This window comes from Mizuhopecten yessoensis, unplaced genomic scaffold, assembly GCF_002113885.1.
Source record: "Mizuhopecten yessoensis strain PY_sf001 unplaced genomic scaffold, ASM211388v2 scaffold8111, whole genome shotgun sequence".
Taxonomy (NCBI): Eukaryota; Metazoa; Mollusca; class Bivalvia; order Pectinida; family Pectinidae; genus Mizuhopecten; species Mizuhopecten yessoensis.
Window position 1 is genome coordinate 717989 of NW_018407384.1, and position 13977 is coordinate 731965.

General features: G+C 34.8%; 1 protein-coding gene across 1 annotated transcript; it reads right to left on the reverse strand.

The window, feature by feature from the left end:
- Positions 1-6238: 6238 nt before the first annotated feature.
- On the reverse strand, positions 6239-10984 carry LOC110454938 (solute carrier family 46 member 3-like). The gene is made up of 5 exons (XM_021504758.1): positions 10934-10984; positions 8316-9489; positions 7466-7549; positions 6910-7066; positions 6239-6650 (listed from the first exon to the last, which is right to left on the reverse strand). Exons 2-5 carry the CDS (start codon positions 9472-9474, stop codon positions 6608-6610), a joined length of 1443 nt encoding a protein of 480 aa, XP_021360433.1. The 5' UTR covers positions 9475-9489; positions 10934-10984; the 3' UTR covers positions 6239-6607.
- Between the last annotated feature and the right edge of the window lie 2993 nt (positions 10985-13977).

Here is a 13977-nt window from a genome sequence, read left to right on the forward strand (position 1 = left end):
AGGCCAAATGTAAACATCGCGGCGAAAGAAAAAGAAGCATGCAAAAATCATGACAGGCACGAGGTATCAATACCGTTATATATAACAACAACATATAGGTAGGAATACTACACTTGCATCATACATGACCTTTGAAAACAATTATCTACGTAAAGTATTGCTGTCTTGTCCGCTAGTTGAGTTCGACATGGCACATGCCGGCAACAGTGTCTAACAGCTGAGCTGCCCTCACTGGAACCGGGGCTGACGGGGATCATCGCTGACCAGAACCGTTGCATATTGTGGCGTTTTCATACACTTGTTTTAGCAAAAGTCTGCCATGATTTGTATCAATATGTGACTAATGTTTAGCATGGGAAAGTATCTGCATCAAATTATCAAGACAATTATTTATGATTATGATCATTGTTTTTAATACAAAAAGTGTAGCAGAACTCATAATGCGGTGTAGGAATATAGCAGTTGCCTCCCTTTGATAATTTATTTTATTATATTTCTCGAGATATACAAAAAACCAAACAATGATATTGGATTTAAATGGCTGCAGCCTTGTTTATTTTTAACTGTACAACCTCAAAACATGGCGGGCAGGTTTACCTAAATTTTGTCCCCCAGGTAAGTCCTTGGCAAGACGTAATTAACACAAGTACACACATAAGCAATCATAGATGCTAAATATCTTCCCGCAGGAACCGGACATGAAGCTAATTGCTATCTGACCTAGCAGATTTTGTGTGTACTTGTACAAACCCCTCTCGCAAGAGGAACCACTGATATAATTATATCACCCACTCTCGCAAGAGTAACAAACAATTAATCAATCCACACTAAGCTCTCAGGGAATCGCTTGGCAAGCATTTAGTGGGTCGATTACTATGAGACTGTGCACTGTCCTTCCACCAACCCCCAGGATACCACCGTAGCAGGTATTTAATAGTCTCCTAGCCTACTTGTTAGCGAGACTATTGGAGAGCAGCACACAATCCAATAATACATATAAAACAAAAACATTATAATAAATGTGAATTATATACCTGCCCGCCATATCTTGCCCTGAAAGAGAAGACTGCAGCAAAGCAAATATCAGAAATGAGCGAAACAAGCAAAGTTCTCTGAATATTAAAGTTCATCAGTTGCCCACCATTCTAATCCAGCCACTTGAATAAGCACCGATAAAGCTAGTTTTCAGTCTCTTAAGTCCAAGCACCGATAAAGCTAGTTTTCAGTCTCTTAAGTCCAAGCACCGATAAAGCTAGTTTTCAGTCTCTTAAGTTCTCGGCACTTTGGCACTCCAGAAACTATTGGTCTGAACACACAGCCTGTTAGACCTGCAAATAAAAACTCAGCAGCAGTATCGCAATACAAATTGTAAAAATACGTTCAAATTTTCATTTACATGCGAATCTCAAAGTACATACACAATACAACATAAAGTACAAACTCTAGCTCCGGATAAGATAAAGAAACAGGAGTATGCAGGGGATGGAGGGTGGGATGAGAATTTCTTTTAGCAGAGGGAGTATAAAAGTAAGATAAATTCTGTTTAATGTCTTGCGATTTAAAGTATATTTTAACTTGCGGAGAATTCCTATTTGTTTCGTAACAGTTTTACAAATGTTATCAATATGGTGAGTCCATTTACAGTTAGCATCTAGGAAAATGCCTAGATGTTTATGATGTTCAATAAAATCAATATTAACATTATTAAAAATAAGATTGACATCAAGCTCAGTATTGGTATTTGAAATTAGTAGTGCTTCAGTTTTATTAGGATTAAATTTAACAAGCCAATTTTCTGCCCAGTTATGATTGTTTTCAAGATCTCGGTTAGTAGTAGTTTCAAGTTCAATTGTGGAAGGAGAAGAGACGGATAGGGAAGTATCATCAGCAAGAAGACGGGAAGGGCTGACAAGGTTATCAGTTATATCGTTGATATACAAGAGAAAAAGAAGCGGACCTAAGACAGAACCCTGGGGTCACCAGCATTAGTTGTTTTAGTGTGAGAAGTAACATTGTGGATGAAGACTTGTTGATGGCGATTCTGTACATAATAGGATAGCCAGTCTAAAAGATTTCCATTAATTCCATAGCTTTTTAATTTGTTCTTTTAATTAGTTTCTTTTAAGATATTTAGTTACTGAATAAATATTTCGCTTTGTAACATTCTTAAATTATTTTTGTTATCAGTCCCTCATCCTTCTGTACCATAATTCTTATATAACCTGGTTTTTGTTCTGTCTGATTTACAATCTGCCTTAAACCAGATTTTTTGAAATTGATATTATCAGCATTACTTATTTTTATGTTCAATAGAACAGTTCGAAAATGCATATCTAGCCCTATCAATAAAGACTTTATATTATCACCAATACATCAAAATGTCACTTATTTCGTTGTTTAAGGCTTCATTGCTTCGTACAACCAGTACATTTTTCAACATAACGTGAACGCTAAGCAACGTTTTTATCATAAGGAAGGAAAATTAAACATCAGCAGAATAATCTTGAACACAAAATTCCTTCACCAGCGGAAAGAAGTCATATGCAACAATGAATTATGATAATCAATACACTTACAAATCACCTCTATTTCTGTCTGTGTCCGTCTATCCGTGATAAGTGTTACCGTTCTGACAGGTATCCAGCAGACGTTATCATAGATATTTACTCTAAGACCCTTACATATGTGTGTATGTTGGAAATGTAAATTCCACCAGAGGGGGTTTTCCCAATCAGGAAACTCCTAGGCTGGAATGTCCCTATCCTACACATACGCATATGAAAGACACTTCTTCTCTCATTATATTTACTTGTCGAAAAAAAGTGTGATATTTGGTTGCCGTTTGTCTCATTTTAAACTCTTATTAAACATTTTTAATAAAATCTTATGATATACATGTAATTGAATTCACCACTGCCATGTTTGATGTTCGAAATTTGCATATTTCTTATAAAACTACAGTGTTTTGATTTCCTTAGAGCTTTCCACTTTCATAATCATCACTATGTTGTTGACTGATCCGCAGTATTGTAGAACTGTACACCAAACCGAGGCTGGAAATCTCCAACTTGTGTGTATCATTCAGTGTTCTGTAGTTATTCAGGGATTTGGCATTCCTGTGGCCTGTGACATGGACTTGGTTGTTATCTCGTAAATCGTTATCAGTCTTTTTGTTGTTGTACAATGGACTTTTTTACATTGATATTGGAAGTGTAAGAGTTCTTTTTTGGACATATCTTTCATAATATTTGCAAGTTTGTTTTCCTACGCTTGATCTTACCCTCCGTCATGTGTATCTCTGGCCGAAGCAATGAATTCCAATACAAGTTGGTCCTAGTCTACTGGGGAATGGTGTACGGCATCGAACGGCTGTCATCGGGATATTTCGTTTCTCCGAACAATTTTTGTTTGATTATAGTTTTCTTCTATATACTAACATCTCATTTTTTGTCGATAAAGTCCTGTACATTTACCCGTTTTCATACGGATAGTGCTGTTATCTTGAAGACGACAGTCTTTTTGAGTTACCCCCCCTAGACCAAAATTAATCGGCACGTGTAAAGATAGATTTTTCTAACTCTAAATTAGACCCCTTTCTTACATGGGACATTTCTATGTGATAATACACTACTCTTTCATGCCCAGGAATGTAAGGGAGGAACATTCTAGCTTTAAGACTTTCTAATTGGTTCAAAATTATAAATCCTCCGGAAGCCAGGGATTTTACCCAATATGAAAACCCCTCGGGTGGAATTTCCCTATCCTACACCCCGGACATGAACGATACTTAGAGTAAATAGCTATGCTCAGAAACACTCATCATGGATGGTGGGACTGGTACAGACAGAAACAGAAGTGATTTGTAATTGATTGTCATAGTTGATTATTTTATACGACTTCTTATAGCTAGAGGAGGAATTTTGTTTTCAAGTTTATTACGCTGCTTCGCCTAAGTGAAGTATTCTTTCGGATTGTTATTATATATCAATCCTAACATATCACCTTTGTGTTTTTTATCGTGCCCGTGTTAATCACTTTTCAAGCCTTATATTACCTGATCTCTATTCAATAAGTGCTTATGATTTTCCTCCGACTTTCATCCGTTGAAGTTAGACAATGATGTTTTTCATTTGACCATGTTTTTTCATAAGATCTTTAGTCCTGCTTTAGTATAATCAACTGTTGAATAAACTTTATTAACACCGCAATGTGGTAAAACTAATTCATTGATAACTTGACAAAATAAAATCTATTTTGTGTTCACATAATTTTGCGTATTAAAGCTATCTGCATTTTCACTGAGTTTTTTTCCCAATAAGGCTTACATTTTCATTGTTCCATTGAATTCGATCATATAGTATTCGTTATGTAAGATTACTTTTACCTGAATATTGTTCTCGCTTATATTTCAAATATTATTAGAAGACGTGGCGCATGATCAACAATAGTTATGAAATGTCCTGAGTTGAAAAAGCAAATGTAGTGAAAATAATAAAAATCTGTTGACAGATATTCGAAATTACTTTTTCATTTTTACTGTAAAACACAAAACTACCATCGTCGATGTTCTTAGGCTCGACTTGTTTTTCATCATTCATGCATACATACCTTTGTAAGATATGTAAGATCTTGGTGTATGGCAGCGGGTCTGTTGCCATCTACATATCCGGGCGATGATAATGGCATACATTATCGTTTGCGTTAACAATAACCGTACTCAGCGGAATATATTCTGTCTAGTGACACATTATGGAAAGAATCACCCTCATCTGACACCTTCTTTCGCTTCTTTGAGATCTTTCCCATTTCAGGAAAAGACATAACACGTTAATTTTGCAAACAAATCCGTTTATACATCGTGACAGTAACTTTTTATAAACATCCTATGTGCAAAACAAATTGATTTAACGTTTCCATTATATGTGATGATATTCGACTTTATCTTTGAAACTGATAAATACCGAAGACATGGTCAATGGGAAATATATTACAAGTTTTCCAAAACAAAAGCAACATGCATGACACTGAAAACTACAGTTCGTCCACTGATCAGTTGTGTGAGTACAATATTCTCTTCTATTTGCATGCAGAAATGATACAAGAAAACAAACCTGTCTTTAGAAGCAATCACACAACCACAGATAACATATTTTACTGTGTTCTAAAGTTGTATTATAAAATAAAAAATAAAAAAACAGGCTCGCTTCATCGATTTTGAAAAAAAGTCTTTGAAAGTGTTTGGAGATATGAGTTATAGAGTAAACTAATCAGTAATCTTATTATTTTTTGTTATTTATTACTTACATGTATGATAGGGGTTGAAGGTAAAGCACAAACCTGTGACACACCTTTAAAATTTCGTAATAGATGCAGTTTGCCAAAAAGAATTACACTGTATCACACAGTTGTTTCGTGTAATCTTTATATGACCAAAATAATTAATTACATTTTCAAATAATTTCTTATCTAATTTAGGAAGAACAGAAGTGTCAAGAATCCCAATCCCTACTCTGTATCTTTTAAATTGTTTCAATGGTTTGTTTAGTTAAAAGTGGATGTCGATGATTATCAGAGATATCATACAAGCTAGAAAGTTAACTACCATTTACAAATGTTTGTGTTATTGTATGGAGATATTACTATACTTTTGGCAGACTCGGCAAACAAACCTCCAAATCAATTAAATAGATGGCGTCTGTAAGACAATATTGAACTTACGTAATGATATTTGTTACAGGTAAGGTCTCACATGAACTATAACTTGACTGTAATGTAAACAATATAGAAATAGTGAATAGCTTTATCTGTATTTCTTTGGATTCACTTTACAGGGATTGTATATACACATACACAAAGATTATAAAGAGTATTAAAAGTAATATAACAAAGAAGAAAAAATGATATATAGTGACATAGCGAAATGTTGAGAACATAACTTGTCAGTTGATTGTTGGTGTGGTTTTACTTAGTTAAGAGTCCTATAACGGCTAAGATCATTTAGGAAGTCGATTGAGTGTAAGTATTGTATGGATATGTAAAAAATGGGGTTACTGTTATTAGATATAATACATTAAATTAAGCAACGTTTAAACAAAGTATAATTTACCATGGATATCGTTTATTGATGATATGTAAACAGAGAAACACTTTGAATCGGTCGACTGTGAAAGTGTTAATTAGTTAATATCTACAATTTTCAATAAACTAAAAAAAATAAAAAATAGTACACATGTGGCGATAAGACATATTTAATTCTTCCAGGTGAACAAATTATAGTATATATATTTAAACATGCAAATGTATCACAATTATTTCTTAATCATTTGATTGTAAATAATAAATAACTATTACAAATTAAGGACACCCAATTAAAATTTTCACGAAGAATGTGGTAAATAAATAAATATATACAAGGAAAACAGAGTATGTAATATATGCACCAGAATTGAATTAAGTGATGAATATAATTTTCTGTTTGAAGACAAACATTTATGCACAAATGAAAGTAAAAGCAAACTAATGTCTCGATAATACTATGTTTGTATCGAATATAACGTCAAAGGTTTTTGAGTAACAGTCGGAGTCTTCACACAATACTCTGATCACTTCAAAGATGCATCTTCACTCGCCTGGTGATCCTGTATAACACACTGGAAGTACAAAAATATCTATCAGATAACGAATACAGACCCCTGTTTTCGGACATCTTCACTGTCGCTTGCTGGAATATTTTTATCAATTAAATTCTTAGAAATGCATTTATTCACAGGTACCGATTGCGTCTATAGACATATAAACGAATCTTATGTTTTTCTCGTAATAGTTAGGTTTTATTTTTAAACAGTCACCTTAAATTCTCTTCATGAGTCAAATTGTTTATTCACTTTATTTTGTTCAATATATTCTTACAATGATAATACTCCTGCGACAGAGGTGTATCCGGCAAGGACGAGAAAGGCTGCACCCCGGAATGTCTCCACGGTGTGGCCATATACAACGGTGGAAGTCAAACTGCCAAACTGGGTACAAAACGTCTCCACGATGGCTATCCCGGCAAACATTGTTCCTGAAATGAAATCAAAGTAGAAATTATTGATGGACTACATCTCGTTGTAGGACTTATGTTTAGAATATATACATATCAATGGCAACACTCACAACTCTTATAGAACGAGGTTATATTTTAACAGACTTCATACAAAAACCGACTTTCGTATAACATACAAGAACAAACCTAACGTTTTCATTCTGGTTCCAAACTTGTAATTAATTGTTAACGAGTACCGACCTTACAATAGGATAATGTACCGGGTGATCATCAAATTTGTCCATCAACTTTTTCTACTTATCATGACGAACGAGTACCGACTTTGTTTATAAACGAGTAAAGCTATTGTTTTACATACGTGTACCGACCTTGTTTTTCATACATTTATAGGACATTGATCTACATACGAGTACCGACCTTGCTTTTCCTGCGGCGTTAGACTCGACATGATTCCCCGAACTATAGGAATTGCCATGGTCCTAGCAAAGCTCAATACAGGAACTAGAACAAAACGAGAACTGGTGCATCAATAAAGGTAAGACAACATCTTCAATCTAGCTCTTAAATTCAAACTATAAATAACAAATTACAATTACCCCAGGAAGTTTCTTTCACATTTGTTAAATAGTCACTAGCATTACGAAGATATGAAGTACATAATTAATGCAGAAAGCAAAACGAGGTTAATATTTTTGTCAATTTAGGACTTATCAGCGTTACCAAAGTTCAAAACAATGAAACAACTCGGACAATAATGTCATTTTTACAAATAGCAATGAAGAATTCCTGATCAAACATCTTCAACTACCTTTCTTTTGTCTTAATTCGCTCACATACATATAGCAATTACGTTGACACAGACAAGCAATACAGCTTTATTTGCTTCGAATTAATTAATGTATAAACGATTAATTTAAGACTATGTATACATTTTAAACTGTTTATATCGTGTATCCACGAATGTTTACACAACGACGGGAAGTACTTTAGACATCTCATCTTATACAGTAAGTCTGAATACTTTACTAATACGATTGTGAGGATGCTATACCACTCTGATGTTCTGGAGAACACATTTGTCGAAACTAAAGCCCGCGTAGCATGATTCCCCGATGTAGTACCACATGTAAGATTTAAATGTCTTCGATATGGATATATTTAAATATTTCGATGGAATATTTATCCTTAAAAAGTTTCTACAAGAAAAAACAAACACACATAGAAAGTCTGCACCAACGAATACCTAATATAACTGTCACATACTTACCAAAGTAAAGCATCAAGGTACTATAAGCAAATGCCTCTAAGATATAACCAGCAGAATGGGACAGGTTTGCGATGACAGCTATGAGAGACTCGTCCAAACACAGCTGTAGTGGACGGAAGAGTAGCATTCCCAGAACAAACGGTATGCCGGTGCGCATGGTAATGAAGACACCCACTTGTACTGAGCTCATGCAAAATGGGGAATTTAATCCAAACAAAGTTTCTATTCCGTTGGCACCGAACGATGCTGTGATGACGAAACAATAGATTAGCATGCAAACCAGAAATATCTTCCGTTTTCCATTAAGGGCGGCATCTCTGAAGTAAAACACGAAAATGTCAAAGGCAAGTTGAGTTGTGGATTTTCTTTGTTGATCTTCTGTCTTGTTTAACGTTTCGGGTACGAAAACCAATAACAGGAATGGAAGGATCGAACAACAGGAACTGATCAGCAAAGCGTACATGAAACCTTCTGCTTTTATGATGAAACCGGAAGTAAAACTTCCAATGACCAAACCTAATCCCAACGATATCTCGGTCATGGCTATTACAAATATCCGCGTTTTTCCGGGTTCGGTCACGTCAGCCACTATTGACATAACAATAGATACTGCCAAAACCCAACCTCCTCCACATCCGTCAATGAAGAAAAAAATAATAAATATGTAAATGTTCCAGTCCAAATATATGCCAACAGTAGTCAGAACACATTTTAGCATGTTTCCTATGAAAGGGACGAGGAGAAAAAGTTTCCTACCATATTTATCACTTAATGAACCGTAAAAGAAAATACCAAATATTCCCGGTACCCCCCTTGCCAACTCTGCGTAAATGATGAACTGAGATGCCATCTTTTGCACGGTTTGTTGATCGCGGTACAGCTGTGACGTTGTGTTTAGCTGACATCCCGACTCGTTAGTACTGAAACTGACATTAGGATAGTAGGTCTTGTGAATATTCGCGTACACGTACTGCACAATGACAAGTTGGGCAAGAACAAAACTGTAAATGAGCGACAATAATGTAAACCCTAGAATTAGAAATCTCATAAACTTTTTTTTGCTTTTTATTTCAGTCACAGTTTGATTTTCTGCAGTCGTTGCTGGTAATGGTTCCTTACTCTCCAAAGTCTGCAAAGAATAAGTCTGACTTCGAGACATCGTAGCGTCGTTGATCTGAAAGATAAATTAGCCAACTTTAATTACCGTGTTTACAGTGTGTGAATGTAGCATTAAAACTTTGTCATATTCAACTAAATCCTTTGTTAGTGATACTGTGGTTATACCATGTAATCAGCTTATTCATTGTGACATTGTGACTGTAATTATCTTACTGGTGGTAACACTGTGATTAGATATCAAACGCTGCCATTGTTTTTCATTGTAATCAGCTAGATGCATGTATGAACATATGCACCAACTAATTTACAATTTCATTTACATATAACGGCTTGCTTTTCCTTGGGAGTAAAAGATATCATACTAGCAAAGGAGGTTATTCTTTCAGTGTGGTATGAGGTATGGAAAGTGAGGAGTGGAAACAGTTAGAGACTGTTATTTTTAGAGGAGATAATCCACAGAATGGATCAAACGATGTTATGAGTTATTATTTTATATAGAATATATAACCTTCATTTAGTTTACAACATTTGCGAAACAAGTTTTTCAACGTATTCCAATTACTGTTGTTGGCCTGGACAGGAGCTCGAAGAGTGTCTTTTACAAGGAGCGAACTGGAGTACCCAGGTGAAGCCCTAGTGTTCGGTTAAGTGACCCAGTGCCTGACATTAAACCGCGATTAAACATTGTTGATTAGGATTTTCTAAAATTTCCGAATTTCATAAAAATGTTATACAGATGCAAGGTAAGCTAGTATTTCGTCTGTCGAATAAAATGGAAATATGTAGACAGGGTTTCATTTGCTATCATACAGGCCTTCTATAATTGAAACGACTGAGATAGAAAATGCCTGATCTGCCTGCCGCCGTTACAACATAGGTTTAATGCAGATCATTGAATAGGGTTTGGACATCGAATTAAAACATTAACACTAGGACTTTTGTTTTGGTTCACTTTTGATTTCCAGTTTCAATTTTGTTTTTGAATTATGGATATGACAGATTTAACCCACTATGAACGTGAATCTATTTCACGTTCTCTTGTGTTTACATTTCACGGCGTGGTATTCTAAAGAATCAATCCGTTTTTGATATTCACATTCCATGTGATAGAAGGAGTCTCTCTAGCTTTTTCATGAAAATCGGCCGTAATTTTACATTATGTTAGTAGATTGTTAGTTATTACGTGATTTTGTATTACTGAACAATGGTTGTATGGAGATGAAGAACAATGGCACGCTGAGGAGGATTTATGGTAAAGTCATCTGAGTTATATTTTGGTATGATTCTGTACACTCTTTTAAATTCAACTATAGCATGTTGATGAGGTATGGATTCCTTTTTCGCACCAACCAAGAAAAACCCCTAGCATGTAATTCGAGGTCAACATTGCTTACAGTTTGTTTGACAAAGTCATGTATGATCATATAATATTGATGTGTATTACAGTGGAACTGCGCCCTCCATAACATATCTATACAGAGAGAAGAGAAGACACTTACCTCGATACAAGTGGATGGTGTGTTGTTGTCAACTGCAGAAAAAGTACTGACATACAGGAGCCCTATCACCAGACTATCGTTATCGTTATTAATGGATTACTACGGTAGCCCTCACATACAGAATAAGATATGATACATTATAAAGGTATATCAAAGCGTAATTGTAAACGAGAGTGCCGTCAGGAGCAGCATAACCCCGATGTCTCAGAGCATCATTTGTTGTCGATATATTATCGATATCATTAGTAAGAGACTGCGATTTAAAATATTTGCTTTTGCAACTTTATCTGGAAGTAAGTACACACCGTTAGGTTCTAGACATTTCTATTTTAGTAGTATTGACCATGATATCAGACAATCCAACTGCATCGTGATTGTGTTTCCTCCTCACCATAAGAGCACCCTATTTTGAGCTTCTTCTGTTGTAAGGATGGGACAAATACTATTTTCAGTAAGAGTGACATTGCCCTTAGATTGACTATGCTCGAAATCAATAGGAACGTTCCTCTTCCCTTTGCCCTTCTGCTTCATATCTGTTCTCAAGATCGACCCTCATCACAGGGTGACGAGGTGACCCTCATCACATCTCATGACATCACAGCGGGACACCGATTGTGTGACGTCATGAAAGCAGCATTTTTTCGATGTCACGATACGGAAATTATGCCGAGTTGACTCTAGCCACTGGAACGAGAAAATACTCTTTCATAACTTCGGGTGTAGGATAGTGAACTTGATCCCTTGGGATTATCTAATTGGCACAAAACTTTCGACAAACCTCAGGTTTAATGCAATTTGAAAATTCCTCGGGTGGAATTTCCCTATTCTACACCAAATGGAAATGAAAGAATAATCACCGTGATAGTTTTTAAGTCAAAACTTTAAAAATCTTACCTTTAGGTTGGGATTTATCTATTTACATCACACAGGAGTGATATATTCTAAAAGACGTTATAAGCAATGTTATATAATCTCCCCCGTGTATTAATATGATCGATTTTGTTTTTGTGTCTTTATGTTTTTGGTATAGTTTGCCATTTTGTATTAACACTGTGATATATTTTGTCATTGTGTATTAATACTATGATATATTTTATTTTTATGTTTTGACGCTTTGCTATATCTGTCATTGTGTATTGTTACTGTGATTTATTTTATCTTTATGTTTTGACGCTTTGTTATATCTGACATTGCATGTTAACGTTACAGTGTTGTCCTTGTTCGCTGTGATAAGTTTTGTCATTGTGTATTAATACTGTGATATCTTTTATCTTTATGTTTTGACCCTTTGTTGTATCTGTCATTGTGTATTAATACTATGTTTTGACGCTTTGATATATCCGACTTTGAGTGTTACCGTTACAGTGTTGTCCTTGTTCGCTGTGGTATGTTTTGTCCTTATGTATTAATATTGTGATATATTTTATCTTTATGTTTATACGCTTTGATATATCTGTCATTGTGTATTAATACTATGATATATTTTATCTTTATGTGTTGACGCTTTGATATATCTGACATTGCGTGTTTACGTAACAGTGTTGTCTTGTTCGCTGTGGTATGTTTTGTCTTGTGTGTTGACGTTGAGGTACACTTTGTCCCTTTGCAATGACACTTTGTTAAGGATTGTCATTTTGCGTTGATGCTCTCGCATATTTCGTTTTATCTTGTTGACGATGCAGTACATATTTTGTCTTTGTGTATGTAATATTATTTTTATGTTCTTGAGAGTTGAAATTAAGGTACATTTTATCCTTGATAGTTGAAATTTTTGTAAATTTTGTTGTTGTGTTTTGATGAAGTGTTATATTTTTTCATGTGTTGACACTGATTTAATCTGTTCTTGTGTATTGACACTGTGGTTTGTTTTGTCCTGGTTTTGATAATGTGTTATATTTTGTCCTATTGTGGTGACATTGCGATATATATTGTCCATGTTTGCTGAAGCTTAGGCATGTTTTGTTTCTTGTTTTGATGTTGTGTTATACTTTGTCCTTCTTTTGATGTTGTGATATATACTGCTATTCATTTATAGCATTTGGCTGAGGCCGATACCTGGATTTATCGACCCGAGAATATATATATTGACTTTTGACGATACCTGGTTTTCTTGGGTCGATAAATCCAGGTATTGACCGAAGTTAAAGGCCACAATTGTTCTATTATTTTAAAACAGCAACCTGATAAAATAACACAATAAAAAGGCCGCGGAAGCGGGACGGCTCGTTCGTTTGAAAACACGGCATAATTCTATTTTTAGAAACACCCAGTCCTTCAACAAAAATCACGCACTCCAAGTCGATATCGGTTTTTATCGGTGGACACGTGATGCACTTCTGTCCATTCACTTGTCGGGAAAATATGATAAAATAATAATGTGGTTTATACATGCATTATAAAGTTTTGATGCTGTGGTATATATAATGTCAATGTTTTGATTCTGTTGCTTATTTTGGTCCTGTTTTGATGTTATGTTATACTTTGTCCCTGTTTTGATGTTGCGGTATATATTGTCCTTGTTTTGATGTTGTGGTATATTGTGATACATGCTCTTTTGTTTTGTGTATTTTACAAATACACAAGTCCTGCAATTTTACACAAAATATAACAGACTGGTGATGTTTCAGGCTTTGTCAATTACAAATATACATTGAATTATTATTTTACGATGAAATGAAAGGCTTGTGTTTAACCAATGTTGTATTGAAAGGCATTTCTACATTGAAATTAATTCTAAAAGAAATCTAACACTAACTTAAAGGACCTACTTTTTGACATCAAGTGACAAAATTCGTCCTAAATAATAACCCATGTGCACGAGTTTTGACTTAAATACAGACAAGTGGAAATTGTGATAGCTGTTATCGTCTAAGTAAGCACTTAACAAGATATTGTGGATTTTTTAATTTGCTTCTATATCATTCATAGATTTTCTAAAAATTGTATCCGTTGTTTGTGAAATTATTTGATGCTGTTGTATATATTGTCCTTGTTTTGATGCTTTGATATTTTCTGCACTTTTGTTTTGTGTATAATACAAAAAC